Here is a 16,491-nt window from a genome sequence, read left to right on the forward strand (position 1 = left end):
TGCCAAGTCCACCACTAAACCATGTCCCTAAGCACCACATCTACACGTTTTAAATACCTCCAGGGACGGTGACTGCACCACTTCCCTGGGCAGCCTGTTTCAGTGATTGACAACCCTTTTGGTGAAGGAATTTTTCCTAATACCCAATCTAAACCTCCGCTGGTGCATCTTGACTCCATTTCCTCGTCCTATTGCTTGTTACTTGGGAGAATAGCCGAACACATAATGCGCCAGTTTTACTTGCTAGTTGGAAATTCTGAACCTTTGCATGGTTCATCTTTGATGCCAATTCACCCATAGGATTGTTTTGCCCAACCAGAGTGTTTTAGCTTTGAATTTCTGGCAGTCTTGCAGATTTGTGGAATAAAAGATGAATTTTTACTGTTTAGGTTTTGGATCCGAATATGGACCTTCGAACTGTAAAGCACTTCATTTGGAAGAGTGGTGGTGATCTGACGCTTCATTATCGCCAGAAATCAACGTGAAGGGAGTGGTGGACCCAAATGGTTACTTATTTACTTGACCATACTGTACTGGTTCCAAGAATAGTACTATAGAAGCCCACTGAACCCCTAAGGTAGATGAGACTTCTAATGACTCAGTATGGACGGAAAGTATACATTTAATTGAAGTGACTAATAGATCTGTAATATAGAGGAAAAAAAAAATCTATATGAGTTAAACTAAAGTCTGTCCTAGTCTCAGCCAATGAGATGGGAAGTCCCTGAGTGGTTCGTGTTGTGTGAGGTGTACAGAGAATGGATGATAATCCAGTGCAGACTTTTGCTTCCTCCTTTTTGCTTTTGTTTTTCCAGAACATAATATCCTCATCTGCTCATGCTTGATATGAAGCTGTTTTGGCCATAGTAGTCGCTGTGTTCACAATGTAATTCAGAACTGCACACAAGGTAGTTTTAGTACATTCCATTCATAAAGTTCCTACAATGATTTCTCACACTCAAACATGTCTACCACTTAAAGAAATTTGGAAAAGAAAAACAACAGAAAATAGGAATTGCATAATTGAAAGAATCAGCCTGTTTAATTGCAAATGAAGGGTTAACATTAGACGTGTTTTAATACTGCAACTCAATTGTTGCTTTAGAGAGCTATTGATGTGCAGAGTAAGAACACTAGATAAGTATTGTAGCAGGGTCAGTCCAATGATGCTGTGCATCATAATAGAGTGAACATGCTTTGCAGCAACTTAAGGAGATTTTTTTTTTTAAATATATATAACTACTTCCTATAACTACTGTGTCCTAGCTGTTCTAAAGATGCAGTAGTCTAATTTTTGGTAACTGTGCTCCAAAACTACATGACGTTTTGTTAAAACTTCAGACCATTCTGAAAATAACTTCTTATGTTTAATGTTAAACTTTAGAAACTTCTCAGCAGATTTCATATTCATGATATAAAAATACTTATTCTTCTTTTCTGAAGTTTTATATGCAGTTGTTCTTTTGTTAGAGATTTATGCGGATCTTCTTTTCACTGTTATTTCTAAAAATCTGTGACTGTCATAGACTCATAGTAGTCTTTTATAGAGTTTAACTTATTGGGGGGAGGGGGTAAAGGCATTTCAACTTTTCATGAGAAAATGTAGGGCTGTCCCGGAAACCCATTTGTAGCCAGAACAAATTACAAATCCTCATAAAGAAATTGTGTAAAAATGACTCTTGTCTGAAGCAGAAGCACAAGTGCCTTCAAAGGGCAGTATATTATTCGAGTTTCTTCAGGAGACATATGCTCTTGCCTTTCCTGTATCTTGCTATCAAGATTTAGGTTGAGGCCTAAAGAAAGTCCCAATAAATTATATTACTGGGATTGTATTCGTCAAACAAAAAATAAAATATTTTTCATCGTATTTTATTTGAGAGAAAAAAAAAAAAGTCAAATTATTACCTTCTGCACTCTTAAACCTAGCTGAACAAACTCATTGCTTAAACAAAAAATACGGTTCAGAACGAAGCTAGCAGGTCTTTTCCCTGTCTTTTGAGAGTCAGTTTCAGTTTTTAATCCCCATTTCTGTGGATGCTCAGTTTGACATAACTGTGCTATAACTACACATATTTGTGAATTAAATGGTTAAACAGAACTGCAACTTTTATTGATAAATTGTCCTGACTTGTATTTATTAATAGCAAGGGTCTACACTTGTTCCAATAGGCATTGTTTGCTTTGGTTTTTTTTCCTGGTTGTCTTGCTGTCCCTTTGTGTACATTGGAATTGCTCCCAGTAATTTTGTTTGAAATCAGCCAAGGTTGTAATTTTTCTTCTTTTTTGTGTTGTTTTTTTTTTTCCCTAACCATCCCGAAACACAGTTTCAGGAAAGATTGACAGAAGAGTCTGCAATGCCAGAAGGGTAAATGATGTTTCACAGTTGTATAGAATAAAAGGCTTTAGTTAAAATATTTTCCGGTTGTTTTGTGTATTGGATCAATTATGCAATTTTAGAGCTTGGACCGTTGCCACTTAACGGTTCTATTACAAAGGGTTTGAGAGTAATGGAACAGCTGAAGAAGTGGCAGTGCCTTAACACCACCCCTTGAAGATGATCTTGTAAGAGGGTTGGATGTAAGAATTTAGCAGGCATGCAAGCCTTCAAATGCAAGCTCTGAGATCCTGTGGAGGTGGAGAACGTGCTGGAGTAATGTCATTCGCATGGGCAGTGCTTTTCTGCTATATAGATACTTTGTGCTAACACCAGTGTAGTGCGTAAGAAAAGACAGCCCTGCTACCAGCGACTCCTGCGACTTGACACTGAGTTTTATGGCTGTGGAAAGATTTTAGCCCTGCAAGAGACAGGTGGGAAGCCAAGACTGGGTTTCCTGATACTGAAAACACCAGTACAGAATACTCAAAGCCTTTGCTGTAGGGACAGTTAACTGAGCTGCTCTTGGAGAGGATGCGGTAATTTAATTCAGTGCTCCCAGAGACTCCCAGCATCCATCTTAGATGGAGGGGCAAGAGGAGGCTTTTTTGCTACTCCCTTTTGATTTGTCACCTTTTTTTTGGAATTGTGCTGTCTGTAGAGTCCTGAAGTCAAGAGCAGGAGAGGCCCCTGCACAGCATTCAGGAGTTGACATTGTGAAGAGAGTTCCAGTTTGCCAGAATGATAGGAAAGGCTGCTCATTTGTAGAAGCTTCCTTAATTTCCAAGTTCATATTAGAAAGGAGTTGTAAATCTATTATTTAGTAGTGTCACCTGGAAAAACCTTTATCTATGACAAGTCTTTTTTTTTTTTTTGTCTTCAGGTGGGGTAGTGGTAAGAATAGGAGAGCAAGGCTCAGTAGTTGCAGCCAAAGCATGAGTATCATTTTAGGAAGAGAAGACCTACTTGAAGGATTTAGCATTAACTTTTAGAATCACTAAAAAAGAAAATTACTTAAAATAAGCCCTAGGCAGGAGATAATGTAGTTCTACCTTATTGCCAAGCGGTGGGGAAAATAGGGGACGGGGGATGTGCTAGTTTGATTGCCCATATTGTGGAGGAGAGGGGACCCGTCCTGTGGCTCGGGTCACACAGGCTGGCGTGTGGGCATCTGTTCAACATGGTGATCTGAGAGTTGCTGACTGGGGGAGAGGGAAGTTGCAGAGGTCAGTTTGAGGTGAGTTAGTGTGGAGGTGCCAGGGAAGGAGAGAGAACACATTTGCCAAAGGTAAAGGCATAGAGCGACTCTTAATGGTGTGATTCCAGTTAGAGCACTCCAGATTTTGGCCAGCAGATTACATTGAGGTAATTACACTTCTTCTTTCACAGAGGTCCCGTTTGATTCAAACTTCATCCATAGAAATTTCTTGAACTTGACATTTAGCACCTATCTTTAAGCACATGATCTTACACTTGGAGATGTAAATTCAAGTTCAGCTGGAACTAGTTCAGCATCCATATTGCTGTTAAGACTTGCATGTTTATCTCTAGGATGGTTGTTTCCTTATCCTGATTTTTGGGGGTAGGATCATTCCTCCTACAGGGTTATTGCTCCAAAGTTCCCGTGAATAGAGTAATTTACTTGAGAACAGAAGGATGCTGAAGTTAGCCTTGCTTGGGGCAGGGCTTGCCCAAGTTGCTCCAGCCTTTGTTGAGCAGAGCTGAGTACCTGGGTGGGTGCCACAGCCTCTCTGAGCACCCATCCTGTGTTTAACCATCATCAGCGCCCAGTGCTCTGGCTCATTAGGGTTAGCGGAGGCGCAGCTCAGTGGAGATGAGCTTTGCCTAATCCCTGCTGTAATACCTGAGCTCCCACTGGCCTCTTTGGATTTAATGTCTGCCAGACTTGATTATCAATACAGGAGAGCATCTCTGGGCTGGAAGCTTATCCTAGCACATCTGCCTGTACCAAATGACGGTGCAGCATCTAGCTACACATCCACTGCACCCAAGCTCACAAGTTAGTACAAAGCACTCTAAGGCAACAGCCTCCTCCCGGTTTTGCCCTCCTTATGATACTGCTGAAATCCCAAATACAAAAGCCATTTCACTCAAAAATAGCTCTGTCTTCCACAGCCATTCTACTTCTTTTTCAGATCAACATAACGTATCTCCTGCTCTCTAAGTTTGCGGCAACAGCAGGAGGCCCGTGGCTCCAGGAGTGGTTCCTCTCTGGATCCAGATGCTCTCAGGGGCTTCTACCACTCTTCTTGGGTTATATTCAGAAACTAAAAAATTCTAATCAGCTTTCTCACTTCTGCACCCATGAGTACAAGCATACATTCTACTGCTCTGCTGCAGCAGGGAGGTAGCTTTGGGCATCTCAAAAGGTAGCGTCCCAATTGTCAAGAGAAAAGGAATGTGATGAGGAGGTAAAATCTTCACCTCATTTAGCACTTAAATGATAAAGTTACAGCTTAGGAGAATACAACATACTACTGCTAGAGGTTTAACTTGCTGTTTGGTTTTGTGCATGGGTAGGTTAGACCACTGTTCAAAGAAGAATCAAGTCTTCATAAATATAAACCAGGTTCCCCCCTCCCCTCCCAGGATCCAGTTAATACAAAGCAGGCAGGACACAGACTGCCATAAGTGTTAAGCCATTTATTACTGAAATAATTATTTGAAATTTAGTTTGACTTTTGACACTCCTTGCTCTTAAATTTCTAAAGGGTGCTCATGGTATAGCTTCACTTAAATAAGCTACTACCAGCTTAAAGACAGTTTTGAAAGAGGTGTAAGACTAGAAACAGTCCTAAATAAACAACAAAAAAACCCCCAACAAATAGATCACCTAAGATGTCATCAGGGTCTGAGACCAAGCTTACCCATAGCTTAATTTACATTTATTTTTAGTGTTTGGCTGTTCACCCTTGTAACAGTCAGCTGGGGGAAGAAAAGAGGACATTTGAGCAGTATAGTAAAAAATCTGTTCACTATTAACAAATGATTTAGAAGACTAGATTTCTTATCTCTTCTTAATTCTACTACCTGCAGTAGAGCTTAATACATTCTTTAATGCAGAAGGTATTCTGACCATCCTGGCCAAAGCTACTGCATTTTATGTGAACACTGTTTAAGACTAACAGATGAAGGGATACAGAGGACTGATTTTATGTAAGCATATACTCAGCTGAAGACTCTTCCTGTGTTGCAACTTCATCTGCGGAGCAGTGACAGGCAAATCAGTGTGACCCAGGCTCCCGTACCGCACTGCCACTAGGTTTGAGCCTTACCAGTCATTTCTGCTTACTAATCTCCAGTGTAGAAACAGGGTAAGAGAAAAGGAAATTAGACAATATTGTGCTAAATAAGTATACTCTGGCTTAAAAACACACCCAACATTGTAGTTATCTTAATTCATGGAAGATTTTCACCACAGTAACTGTAGCAGCTATAGCAAATTTATTCCTAATCAGCAGATTTAAGATTCCATCATAAATCACTGCCCTGAGGGGTATGAAAACACCCACATCTCTCTTTGTTCATTTCATGTTTGCTACTACATTCAGAAGCTGTTGCAAGACAAGTGCAAACAAAACAGAGAAGCTAGAAAAAGCAATAGATAGTGCTGCACTAGTGTGTTCCATCCCCATGTCTTAAACCTAATGATTTGTATAAAAACAGAGAAGCACAACTAAAGAAAAACTATTTCTGTTACTACAGAAACCAAGATATATTCAACTCCACCAAAAAGGTCAATCACCCTAAAAACCACATGGGCTTGACTTAAAATGATCTTTGAATTCAGGTAGTTTCATCATTTCTCCCCCCCCCCCCCTTTTTTTTTAACTGTGAGACTATCATGTGGTCCATTGGAGAACTGAAGTGACCCACCCACACAATTTTGTCATGTCTATATGCTGTGACTTCAAACCATGTGGTACTTCCTTTCCTGCAAAAGTAGTTGTAGAGAAGGTACATGAATAACGGTTACAGAGGAGGGACTCTAAAACAAGAAAAAACAGAGTTTGCAGAGTAATAAGTAAAGATATCTTGAGATAGGAAATGCCTTGAAAGTCACAAGACCTGTCAAAGTGAGGCGTACCATTAGAAAAGCTTTCTAGCAAGTCAAAACCATAAATAATTTTTTTTAATGCCAATGATACTGAGAAAGTCATCATTAAGTGTCACTGCTCAGGCGGAGTGCCTTCATAAATACATTCAGGAGCATCTGTAGGCAAATTCAGGAACTTAGCATTTTGCCAGTCTCCAACTTGTTTCTGCATTAATTTCTCCATTAATTTGGTGATTTTAGACAGCATTCAAAGTTTGAATACAGATCAACACATTCAACAATGATTGGAAAAGGCAACAGGATGTGTATTTCATACGATTTTTTTATAGCACTGTCTACACTAACAAAATAGAATAGCTGTAATTCTTTCAAAATCAGAAAAATACTCCAAGATGTAGTATTACAGCATATAGCAGTCTGTAAACAAAAGCAGCACCTGTTTCACTCATCCTTTTGTGCAGCTTCTTCCTCTTTCTGTTCACATACTGCTTCATCCTCTGGTTTCACAGGAGTAGTGGTTAACAAGCGCTCAACGCTGTTTGAGAGCAGCTTTGTTTCTCGGTTATCGGGATCAGTTCCTAGTATTGTTTTTGAAGAAATTTCATTAGGAAGAGTAAAAGAAGGTAAAGATGGAACTGAAGGCAGCAGGTTGTCCAACTCAGGCTGCTTGACTGAGCCTTCAGAATACATAGTTACATCTTCAGGGTCCAAAGCCGTAGCACTTTCTGGAAAATAGAAATAGTTTATAAAAACCCAAAAACTGTCAGGATAACAGACAGTGCCTCTGGTTACCATACATCTAGAAGAATCAGCTTGAATGAGACACCTTGCACAGGCACATAGCCTGGTTCACAACTGTCAAATACACAGGCTGCTTTTACCCAATTCTCCCCAAATCCAGAACACCTGATGGTGCAAGTAGCTTTCTAAGAGACCACAAACTGTTTGCTCTGCTGTATTCTCATGCTAGAAATGTTTTATTTTGTGTTACAACTCTTCCCACCCTGCCTTTTAAAAAAGAAAGGCAGCCATAATAGGAAGGTTTTGGTGTTTGGCATTTTTTTTAACTAGAGAAGTCATTATTAAGATGACTGCAATTTTGTTTTCACTTTACAACTGTAGAGACAAGGCTGTGGTACAAAAATGCATTTACACTGATTATAGAAAGAAATGCCTACTTTTAACGTCAGTTTAATTTGGATCATCAGCATTTTCATTTAAAGAAAGAGACACCCATTCTATAATCTTATAAAAAAGCCTATTAGTTTTTGTCCACTTCTGCACCCGATTTCTGCTACTTCTTCCATCTCATTTTAGCCAATCCTCTTTATACTTTTTCTTAAGATCGGCTTATTTCTAAAAAGCATGATACTGTTGACCAGTCATAAGTTGGTGCCGTTCCAGGAATTGGGTCAGAGGCCTAAAGGAAATCTTGAATACACTTACCAAAATAAGCAGAAGCTTCATTGTTTGACAGTAACTTTTCGGTGCCTACTACAGCATCTGCTGCTGACATGCTGAAGGAGGCAGATGAAGACGTGTTGGACACTTTTGTTAGGTCAGTGAGTTCAGGAAATGAGATACCAGACATATCTAAAAATCCTGATGGAGAAAGCAAATATTACAGTACTGGTTTAGATATAACACAAAATTCTAGATTGAAAAAGACATGTTCTTATCCAGGCTGAAGTCAATGAAGTCCCCTCCCTGCTAAATGCAAATAAATTTAACCTAAAAGTTAACTGACATCAGTGGAAAGACTTCTGCAGAATGTTGACCTCAGTCAGGCTCACAGTACCCAAATTCTACAGCTCTGAAATCCAGTGAAGTCAAAAGCTTTAAGGAAAACAACTATCAATTCTCATAGTTCTACATTTATTAGTTTACTCAGATGTCCGCTAAAGAATTGCTGAAAAAAAGCACCTAAGAAAATATACCTGGATCCATAACTCTCTGGAGAGGGGGGGGAGGAGAAAGGGAGCTTTCTGGTGAATAACCACTCATTTCTTGATCTGTGGAATGGTCCGTGTTCATAATTATTTCAGAGCTGTCACTCTGAGAAGCAGGTGCCATTAACGGAGTCTGGAATAACACAGGAAGAAGGAAAAGCATCTTTTTATACTGAAAGCTTCACCTGAATATGACTTTCCTATGAAAGCATTCTGCCTCAGTCTCCAGGTGCACCAATTCAGAGAGAATCTATGATGTCAAAACTGATAGATTCGGGCATGTTCCCATGGAGCTTTTTAAAGCCAGTACGTTCTTAGAAGAATAGTCCATACTTAATTCTTGTAGGTGTATTTTATTTTTTGTAATGAGCAGGGTATTCTTCTAATGTGATTCTCAGTGACTGACGCAGCGTTAGTATGCAAGTCTTCAAAATAAGATGAAAATACCTGGCAAAAATTTCATCAGCCAGCGCTGGTGAAAGAGTAGTTGTAATATATGTAATTGCACCCAAATACAATGAGGGATATGGAAGAATTCTCAAACTTTCAGCTGGTAAATAAAGGGTACAGCTCAGCAAACAGAGTTTCTCACTTATGCTACCCTTCCAGTCATCTGCTCAGCATCATCAGTGCTCATCTTCCCTTCACCTAACTCCATTCTGTTCAAGCAAAATTGTATGCTATACAAAAATATTCTGTATTATGAATGTTCCAACAAGTAGAAAGTTTTGAAACTCCAGAGAACATAACAGATTTCCTACATACCTCTGTGTAACCATTAGTAGATGGTACAGGAGTTCCAGCTTCTGGTAAGGGTGAAGGTGGTTTGCTTTCTGGCTTTTTCTTCGATACTACAGTCTGTGTTGGAATTCTGTGCAAATAGCCATATCCAATACCACATCCTAAACTGTACAAGAAAAGTTAAACAAGACTTGAAAAAAAAAGGTGTTCTTAACACAGCTAGTAAGTGTTTAAAATTTGGACTCTTTAAAACAAGAAGAGTTTGAACCTATAGCAAGAAACACCTACCTGTAAGAATCATTTCACTTAGAGTACTCAAGGAGCACTCTGCAGTTCACATTTAGACATACATAGCTGGGCTTTCAGTTGATTATTTTTATACCTTTACAAACTAATAATCTGACCCAATTTAGATTTTGTTCTTGCTTTAACCAAATGTTTGACTGTGAGAGCGTGGCTAGTGAATCTGCTACCAGGGACATCAACATGGATTTGCCATTGGTTTCAGCTCAAACAGGATTAGATCCAGAACATGCCTAATTCCTAGTTCTAAGCTATTTTTTCATGAAAACATGAACAGTTTTGTGTAACAAGTGTAGGGAAACAACGCTTAACTTGAAAACAGAAAGATAACAACAATAACAATAATACTCTTAACAGGAGCTCATTTACAGTGAGTATATAACCTGTCATCAGCCAGTGACTGTCCGGAGATCAGTACCTTCCTTCTCCACCCCAAGCTCCATTGGGAGTCACAACTACCTCTCGAATGGAATCTGCTTCAGTGTTATAAACCATCAGCTTCAGTGGCTTCCCCTCATGGGATTCAATCAGTGAAAAGAAATCCTCTGACTAAGAAAAAAGAAAAAAGTACTAGTTATTAAACTCAAATGTGTAAGACAAGAAGCTGGAAGCAAGTTAGCATTTTATGCAGTTATTTACTACAACACAAGATACTAAAGACCCAAAGACAGACTAAAAATGCACTACTGTAGTTTGATCTTTGGGGCAACTTTTTTATTGTCAGATTTAAAAAAGATGATGTTTATCTCAACCATAAAGTATCTTGCATAAACATCAAAGCCTATCCCATGCATGTACATGCAATTAGATTTATTTAAAAAAAAAAAGCCACCCTACAACATACACTTGGCAGGCACAAAGACAATCATTACTTGAAGGAACACACGCCCTACCTCCTGAAGAATCTGATCAGATCCAACAATGTAGTCAGTGTACGGCTGGAGACCAGCTAGAGCTGCAGGAGATGCAGGTTCAACATCCTGTGAAAGAACGACACATGTCATCTGCACTGGCAGCAGAATAAACTAACTCCAAAAACAACAGAAGGAAGAACATTTTGTTTATGGGATAAAATAGAAGTCCTCAAACAGCCTACACTGAGGTGTGACACCTTGTAAAACACACTGAATAAGAAAGACCGAGATACTACCAATGCAAAAGGAGATATTGTGAAGAAGTGAAGTTGCATTTATTTAAAAACTAGAAACATAACAAAAGATTACATCAGTCTTTCCTAGGCTCTTCTACACTTGCAGCTCTCCCTCTTAATTTTAAAGTAATTGTTGGTGCTTTTCACAACACTAATATTACTGTGAGGCTGTTTAGCCAACACAGAGACACCTATCAAGCCAAAATCTTTTTTGCTTTTGCCACTGATTCTTTAATGTAAGATGAAACACCCTTCTCCCTGTCACATGCTACTTCGTACTAACAGTCACCCACTGCTTGTCCCTATTCAAATAGCTCAGACAAACTTTTAAGACCACGTTCTCTTCTTCTGTGTGATTTCAGCATTGTACTTCTACATAAAAAGCATTGTACTTCTACATACAAATTATTTCTAAACATTACCCTTTAAAACAAGGTTATATGAACACTAACGAGCTACCGAGGAATTCTGTCTCACCAAAACATGCCACACGTGTTCATTGGCTCCCTGGAAACTGCAGAACCTCACGCTGGCTCCAAGAAGACCTTGTCCTCCCCACATGTTACTGGGGATCACCTCCACCTCTCTTATTTTCATTGTTTTGATATTATACACCTCCAGCTTCACTGCTTTTTCAGCATTTGCCTTCAGCAGATCTTTCAACATATTGTTTTCCTTATTCTGTAGAGCACAGAAAGAGATATATAGTTAATATTTTTTCTAGCTGAATACAAAGAACCAAAACTGTCAAAGTTTAGGTTTCACGATCAGTCCCAGCAGTTTAATTTTCTTTTATTGGAAAGAAGCCAGTACTGTCAGTACATGTCCCTTATACAAGTAATTACTGTTATTCCATTTCACCACTTACATTCCTGTTCTTCACAACTGCTATTAAATAACATCAGCAACATTAGATCTGAACTATGTAGTCATAACAATAAGCAGCAACATTTTACTTGGTGCCTGTGATCCCAGTCCTTACTCAATAACCCTTCGAAGTCATCGCAGTTGACTGCGAAAGGACAGACAACCGGGGAACAGGTTAGAGAACTACCATTATTTCGGTCATGTTAAAAGATTGACTGTGATCTTCCATAATTACAATTATCATTTCCAGAAAGACACCTCCACTAATAAATGCAAGACAAACTTAATGAATTCAGCTTGCATGTAGCTAGGATGAAGCATACAGCCAAAGCCGTGAGCCTTTTAAACCAAAAACCCAACAAAACAAAATTCAACACTTGTTTTGTAAGTCACTATACACGAACTGTGTTCCCAGGTTTAAGTATAAGCAGACAGGCCAAGATTCTTTTTCATGTTTTATCAAATGTTGGAATAAGCTTGTTTAAACAAATGTTGAGCTCTTACCATTGAGCTCTCCAGTTCAATATTCACCTTGTGGCGGAAAATGAGTAATATAATAAACATTGTGTTAATCTGTTAAGAAGTTATGGTGACTACAGGCATAAATAAGACTTTCTTCAAATTTGAATCCAGCCAGAGAGGACTTTGACCACCACCAAGTTTTACTTTACCTTGTTAATGTCATATACAATGTCCAATACGAAAAGCTTTTTTTACTGTGACAGCTTTGGCTTCTACCTTCCATCATTACAACACCCATATTTCATGCAGGGGAAAAAAAAAAATAAAATAATGTGAGGCTTACAAGCCTAGTGTGTCCTATTGCAATGATGAAATCAAAGAAAGGTTCCAGTCCTCCTTGTTGAGCTGGGGAGTTTTCTTGAACCTGCAAAACATACATTTTTATTATACATTGATCTCTAGTTACATTAAGTGACAATGTTAATCTTTACACTTGATTCAATATTTACTTTCGAGTTGAACCAAAGATGAGATACCAGATGACAGACCTCAGGAAGCAGTCCACAATTGTGAACTTATTTTTATAGAACTATGAACAACTAGTTAAGCTGTAAAAAACAGGCACTGAACCCCATACAAGACAAGTATTGTGACGCAGAGCCCACAGCATGGAATTATTAAATATTGAGGACTTTGGAAAAGGGCTTAGTTTTCAAAGTGCTGCTTCAGAATTTTCTTCTACTTATAGCCTGAGCACATCGGAAGTCCCTAATTACATCACAGCCTTTTTTTTTTTTTTTTTTACATAAACAAAATTTACAATTAGGTTACCACAATTTACAATCCATTAGAATAGGAACACTTAAGAGAGGAAACTACAAATGCATGGCTAACCACAAGTACTGGTCAAGAAGATTGCCACCACTTACCAAAGATTCATAAGAAATAAGAGTTGCAACATCTCAATTTCATTATAAGCAAGTTATCGTAAAGCAGATATAATAACAAAATATAGAAAATAGCTATTAAAATGCATTCATACCAGGGAAAAAACCACCAGAAATTACACAGAACTTCACATATGTAGAGTATATCAGAGTATACCAACTTCAAGGCATAATAACAAAGCAACGTATTATTAAGGGAACCATTGCGAACATGCCAACAGCTCACACTGCTTGTACCTTTACTTTTTGTGAACTCAGCAGTACAGCCCATAACCTGCAATATATTTGACTTCTGAAAGCCACTCCGCAATTTAAGTGCTAAGTTAGAACCCATGCATCATCTAAACTAAAAAGTTACTTGCTAGCAAAGTTAAAAATGCTACATCTTATATTTTGTCTTATGTTACCAAACCACTTTATTTTATTGTTTTAAATAAAGTTGTATGGGTATTGGGGTTTTTGCTGGCATAACTGTCTATGCAAGTTATAAAATATAGATAAGTAACAGCATAGTTACTTCAGCAAAACCTTTTAGGGAAAAGAAAAAAAAATCATGCTTTATTATTAAACAGTCAAGACTGACCACTGTAACCACAATTGGGAGTAGGAAGTATTAACTGTCATCACAACCCTAAATTGCATCAAAAGCAAACAATCAGCTTACACTGAACCAAGGTGAAGCTTGAAAAGAGTTTACCCTACATCCCAATTCTAAATAACATGCAAGAAGCCTTACAATGAAATTATCACATAACGCAATGTCAAGGATGAAAATGTACACGGAAAGAAGTACATGGACGTTACTACAGAGCTCATTACGTTGTTATTCGGAAGTCCAACAGCCATACAGAATCCCACACAAAGCTGTAAGTTGTAAAAAAATCCTGCAGTATCTGGTTTTCAAAATGACACCCTATCACAAGTTGCCTGAATTCCCTGGAGAGAAAAAAAAAAATTACTTTGTCCCCTGCCTATTGTAGGTCACTAAAATCATCATTCAGTACAGACAACTGACACTATCCTGCACTTAACATAAAAGGAGGGGGCATTTCGTGACCGAGTGTCATTTCTGATGGAGTTAACTCAGTTAAGGAGACTGACAAAAGCAGATTACCCAACAGCACTGGTACCCCAGACACGTCTTGTGATGTTGAGAAACACAAACGGCTGATGAACTGGAAAGCCGCATGTGGCAACAACATTTCCATTCTTATTTCAAGGAGGAATATCACCAACTACATGAGATGGTAACTTACACAACAACTGTTAACTTATCAGCGATACCTCTGCCTATCTAAGCTCCAAGATACACATTTAAACAAATGCATGTGCAGACAGTTTGCCAGAGGAGTTACAACAAATTTACATCTACGTACAACGCCGTGAGATGTAGCCCCTCAGGAAAACACTGGCTGGAGTAGTAATTAATTCCCAGCCAAGATGCTGTAAAAATCCGCAGAGAAGTTAGCCAAACCTTCAAGTCGTGGGAATTTGGAGGGGAGCAGGGAGGGAGGGCTACACTAAACTATTAATCTATTTCAAATTCCTCGAAAGAAGCACAGAAGGCTCCCCTCGGTTGTCCAGCAGCCAAGACATCGCAGGTGGAGGCTCCGAGCCCGGTGAAGCCGCCGGGGCGGGTGTGAGGTCGGGCCGGGCGGGTACCCGCTGCCTACCAGGAGCGGTGCGGCCGCTCCTCCCCTGCCGTCGTGGCAGCTCCCTGGAAGGAGCCGACAGGTGGGGAGCAGGGAGGCCGTGGCCGCAGACCCGCCGCCCCCAGCCCAGCTCCCTCTCCCGCGCCGGGCTCGGCCTCCCTGAGCCACCGCGGGCAGGAGGGGAGAAGCGGGACCCCGCGCCCCGCCGGGCCCCGCCTCAGCGCCCGCCGCCCCTCACGGCCCTCTGCCCCCCGCGCGAACCACCCCCGCGGGCCCGGCGGCGGCCGCCTCACCCCGTGGACGTGGAATCCCTCGGCGCCGCCGTCGGGGACCTCGGAGCTCGAGCCCAGCCCCATGCCCACCACCGCGGGACCGGACCGGACCGGACGGGACGGGACCCTCAGGCGGGGGCGGCCGCAACGAGCATCGCCCTCCCGCCGCTCCCTCAGCTGCGGGCGTCGCAGGCCTGAGCAAGCGAGCGCCGAGCGCCAGCACCCCCGCGCGGCGGAGGGGAACACGCACGCGGCTCTACTCCGCTCCCTGCCGGCCTGGCGGGGTGCGTCACTCGGTGACGCCCTTAGCGACCGGGGAGGGGGCGGGGGAAGCGAGGTGTTGCTGGGGGAGGGCGGGAAAGGGCCACGCGGCTGCGGGGTAGCGCTGAGGGGAGGCGGAGCGCGCGGGGGTCGCCGATCCCTGTCAGGGCCGGGCAGAGGGTCTGTCACCGCGCTCGGCCGGGCTGCGGCTCCTCACGGCCCCTCGGGCAGAGGCGGAGACCCAGGCGCCGCTCCCGGGGTGGGGAGGCCGGCAGTCGGGGGGGGTGGGTCCCCGGGCCTGCCCTGGGGCTCGGGGTGCCCTGAGGTGCTGCCGTTTGGAGTGAGGATCGGGGGGCAGCCAGCATGGCGGTTTGGGTCTCGCAGGCTCTTTTTGGGCAGAAACACACTTTTTTTTTTTTTTTTTTTTAACGTATATTCTTACAAATCTGTGTTAAAAAAAAAACAAAAAAACAAAAAAACCCGTTAACTACTGTTCTCATTCTAACAGCCTTTTGAGAATTATACTCCTGTTAGTATAATCCAGCAAGAGATGATTATTTTTTACTAATACCTAATTTGCGCATTGCAAAAGAGCAAGTGTTTCTGTGCTGTTCCTCCCCGTAGGCATATGTTACGTATCTCATTCAAGAAAAGTATTTCCACCGGCTGAGACAATTTGCAGACTTTGAAGAAGCAAATCAATGATCCAGTGTTGCTGTTTCAAGATACAGGGACCCTTGTGTTTGGGTAATTATTAGGAAGTGGTGATATTTCCATTCCCCTGAAATTTCATATCTGTTCCACTCTGTTTTACCTAGGATGAATTCTTCTGATTCTGCCGTTAGCTCTGAAAGTTTTCAAAGTCATAATTTGAAGCATTATTATATTAGTAAAGTGCCAGTTATATTTCCTGCATGACTACTTTCATTCCAGTATAAAAGCAGCCATTTTAGTAAAACTCCCTGGTAGTTACTGCTCGCCTCACTTCCGAAGTGTCATTTTTCCAAAGAACCTATCCACATAATTCCTGTGGTTCAAGTGTGGCATGTAAAGACAGAAGAGAAAAAAAGCTGCTTTCTCCATCCTCTGCCTTTGCCTCTAACTCTTTCATTTCCCGTCACTTCAATAGCTATTTATGCTTGAAAGCTGTACATACCGGCTGCTTTTTTCTCCAAAGAAAGACCAGGATATTCTCAGAAGCCTTTTTAAGTGACTTTTTTCCAGTGTTATCTCTAAGCTGTGATTGCAGATCTGTGCGTTGTATTCACTGAGCATGTGGTAGAAGTGCATGTAAGTATACATAAAAAATAAAATTGTGTCAAACATTTTTCTGTGTTTTCTGTTACTGATTTGGGAACCTTACCACATAATTATATTTTTTCTTAAATTCCTTTTCTTCAGAATGTCTTCTGTAACAGGTGTGCAAGTGAAGAAC

The 16,491-nt window shown here is 40.9% G+C and overlaps 2 protein-coding genes across 4 annotated transcripts in view; one reads left to right on the forward strand and one right to left on the reverse strand.

Annotated features, from left to right (window-relative positions):
* The window catches only part of WDR48 (WD repeat domain 48), a 29,824-nt gene extending 27,412 nt beyond the window's left edge, over positions 1-2,412 (forward strand). Inside the window, exon 19 of the mRNA XM_075746741.1 lies at positions 390-2,412. Coding sequence (XP_075602856.1) covers positions 390-485 — 96 coding nt within the window. The 3' untranslated portion in view covers positions 486-2,412. The remainder of the gene's footprint in view (positions 1-389) is intronic.
* A 2,611-nt stretch (positions 2,413-5,023) lies between these two features.
* Positions 5,024-15,036, reverse strand: GORASP1 (golgi reassembly stacking protein 1). 3 transcript variants are annotated; one of them, XM_075746748.1, is made up of 10 exons: positions 14,817-14,961; positions 13,691-13,807; positions 12,268-12,348; positions 11,073-11,276; positions 10,339-10,425; positions 9,864-9,994; positions 9,167-9,308; positions 8,390-8,534; positions 7,899-8,054; positions 5,024-7,177 (listed from the first exon to the last, which is right to left on the reverse strand). In XM_075746748.1, the coding sequence occupies exons 2-10, from the start codon at positions 13,715-13,717 to the stop codon at positions 6,894-6,896; spliced, it is 1,257 nt and encodes a 418-aa protein (XP_075602863.1). In that variant the 5' UTR covers positions 13,718-13,807; positions 14,817-14,961; the 3' UTR covers positions 5,024-6,893. The 3 variants fall into 3 exon arrangements, with proteins under 3 accessions (XP_075602863.1, XP_075602866.1, XP_075602864.1); XM_075746751.1 differs by lacking the exon at positions 13,691-13,807 and having other exon boundaries at positions 14,817-15,036; XM_075746749.1 differs by lacking the exon at positions 13,691-13,807 and having other exon boundaries at positions 12,134-12,348; positions 14,817-14,962.
* Between the last annotated feature and the right edge of the window lie 1,455 nt (positions 15,037-16,491).

The sequence above is a fragment of the Balearica regulorum genome, chromosome 2 (assembly GCF_011004875.1).
Source record: "Balearica regulorum gibbericeps isolate bBalReg1 chromosome 2, bBalReg1.pri, whole genome shotgun sequence".
In the NCBI taxonomy this organism is placed as follows: Eukaryota; Metazoa; Chordata; class Aves; order Gruiformes; family Gruidae; genus Balearica; species Balearica regulorum.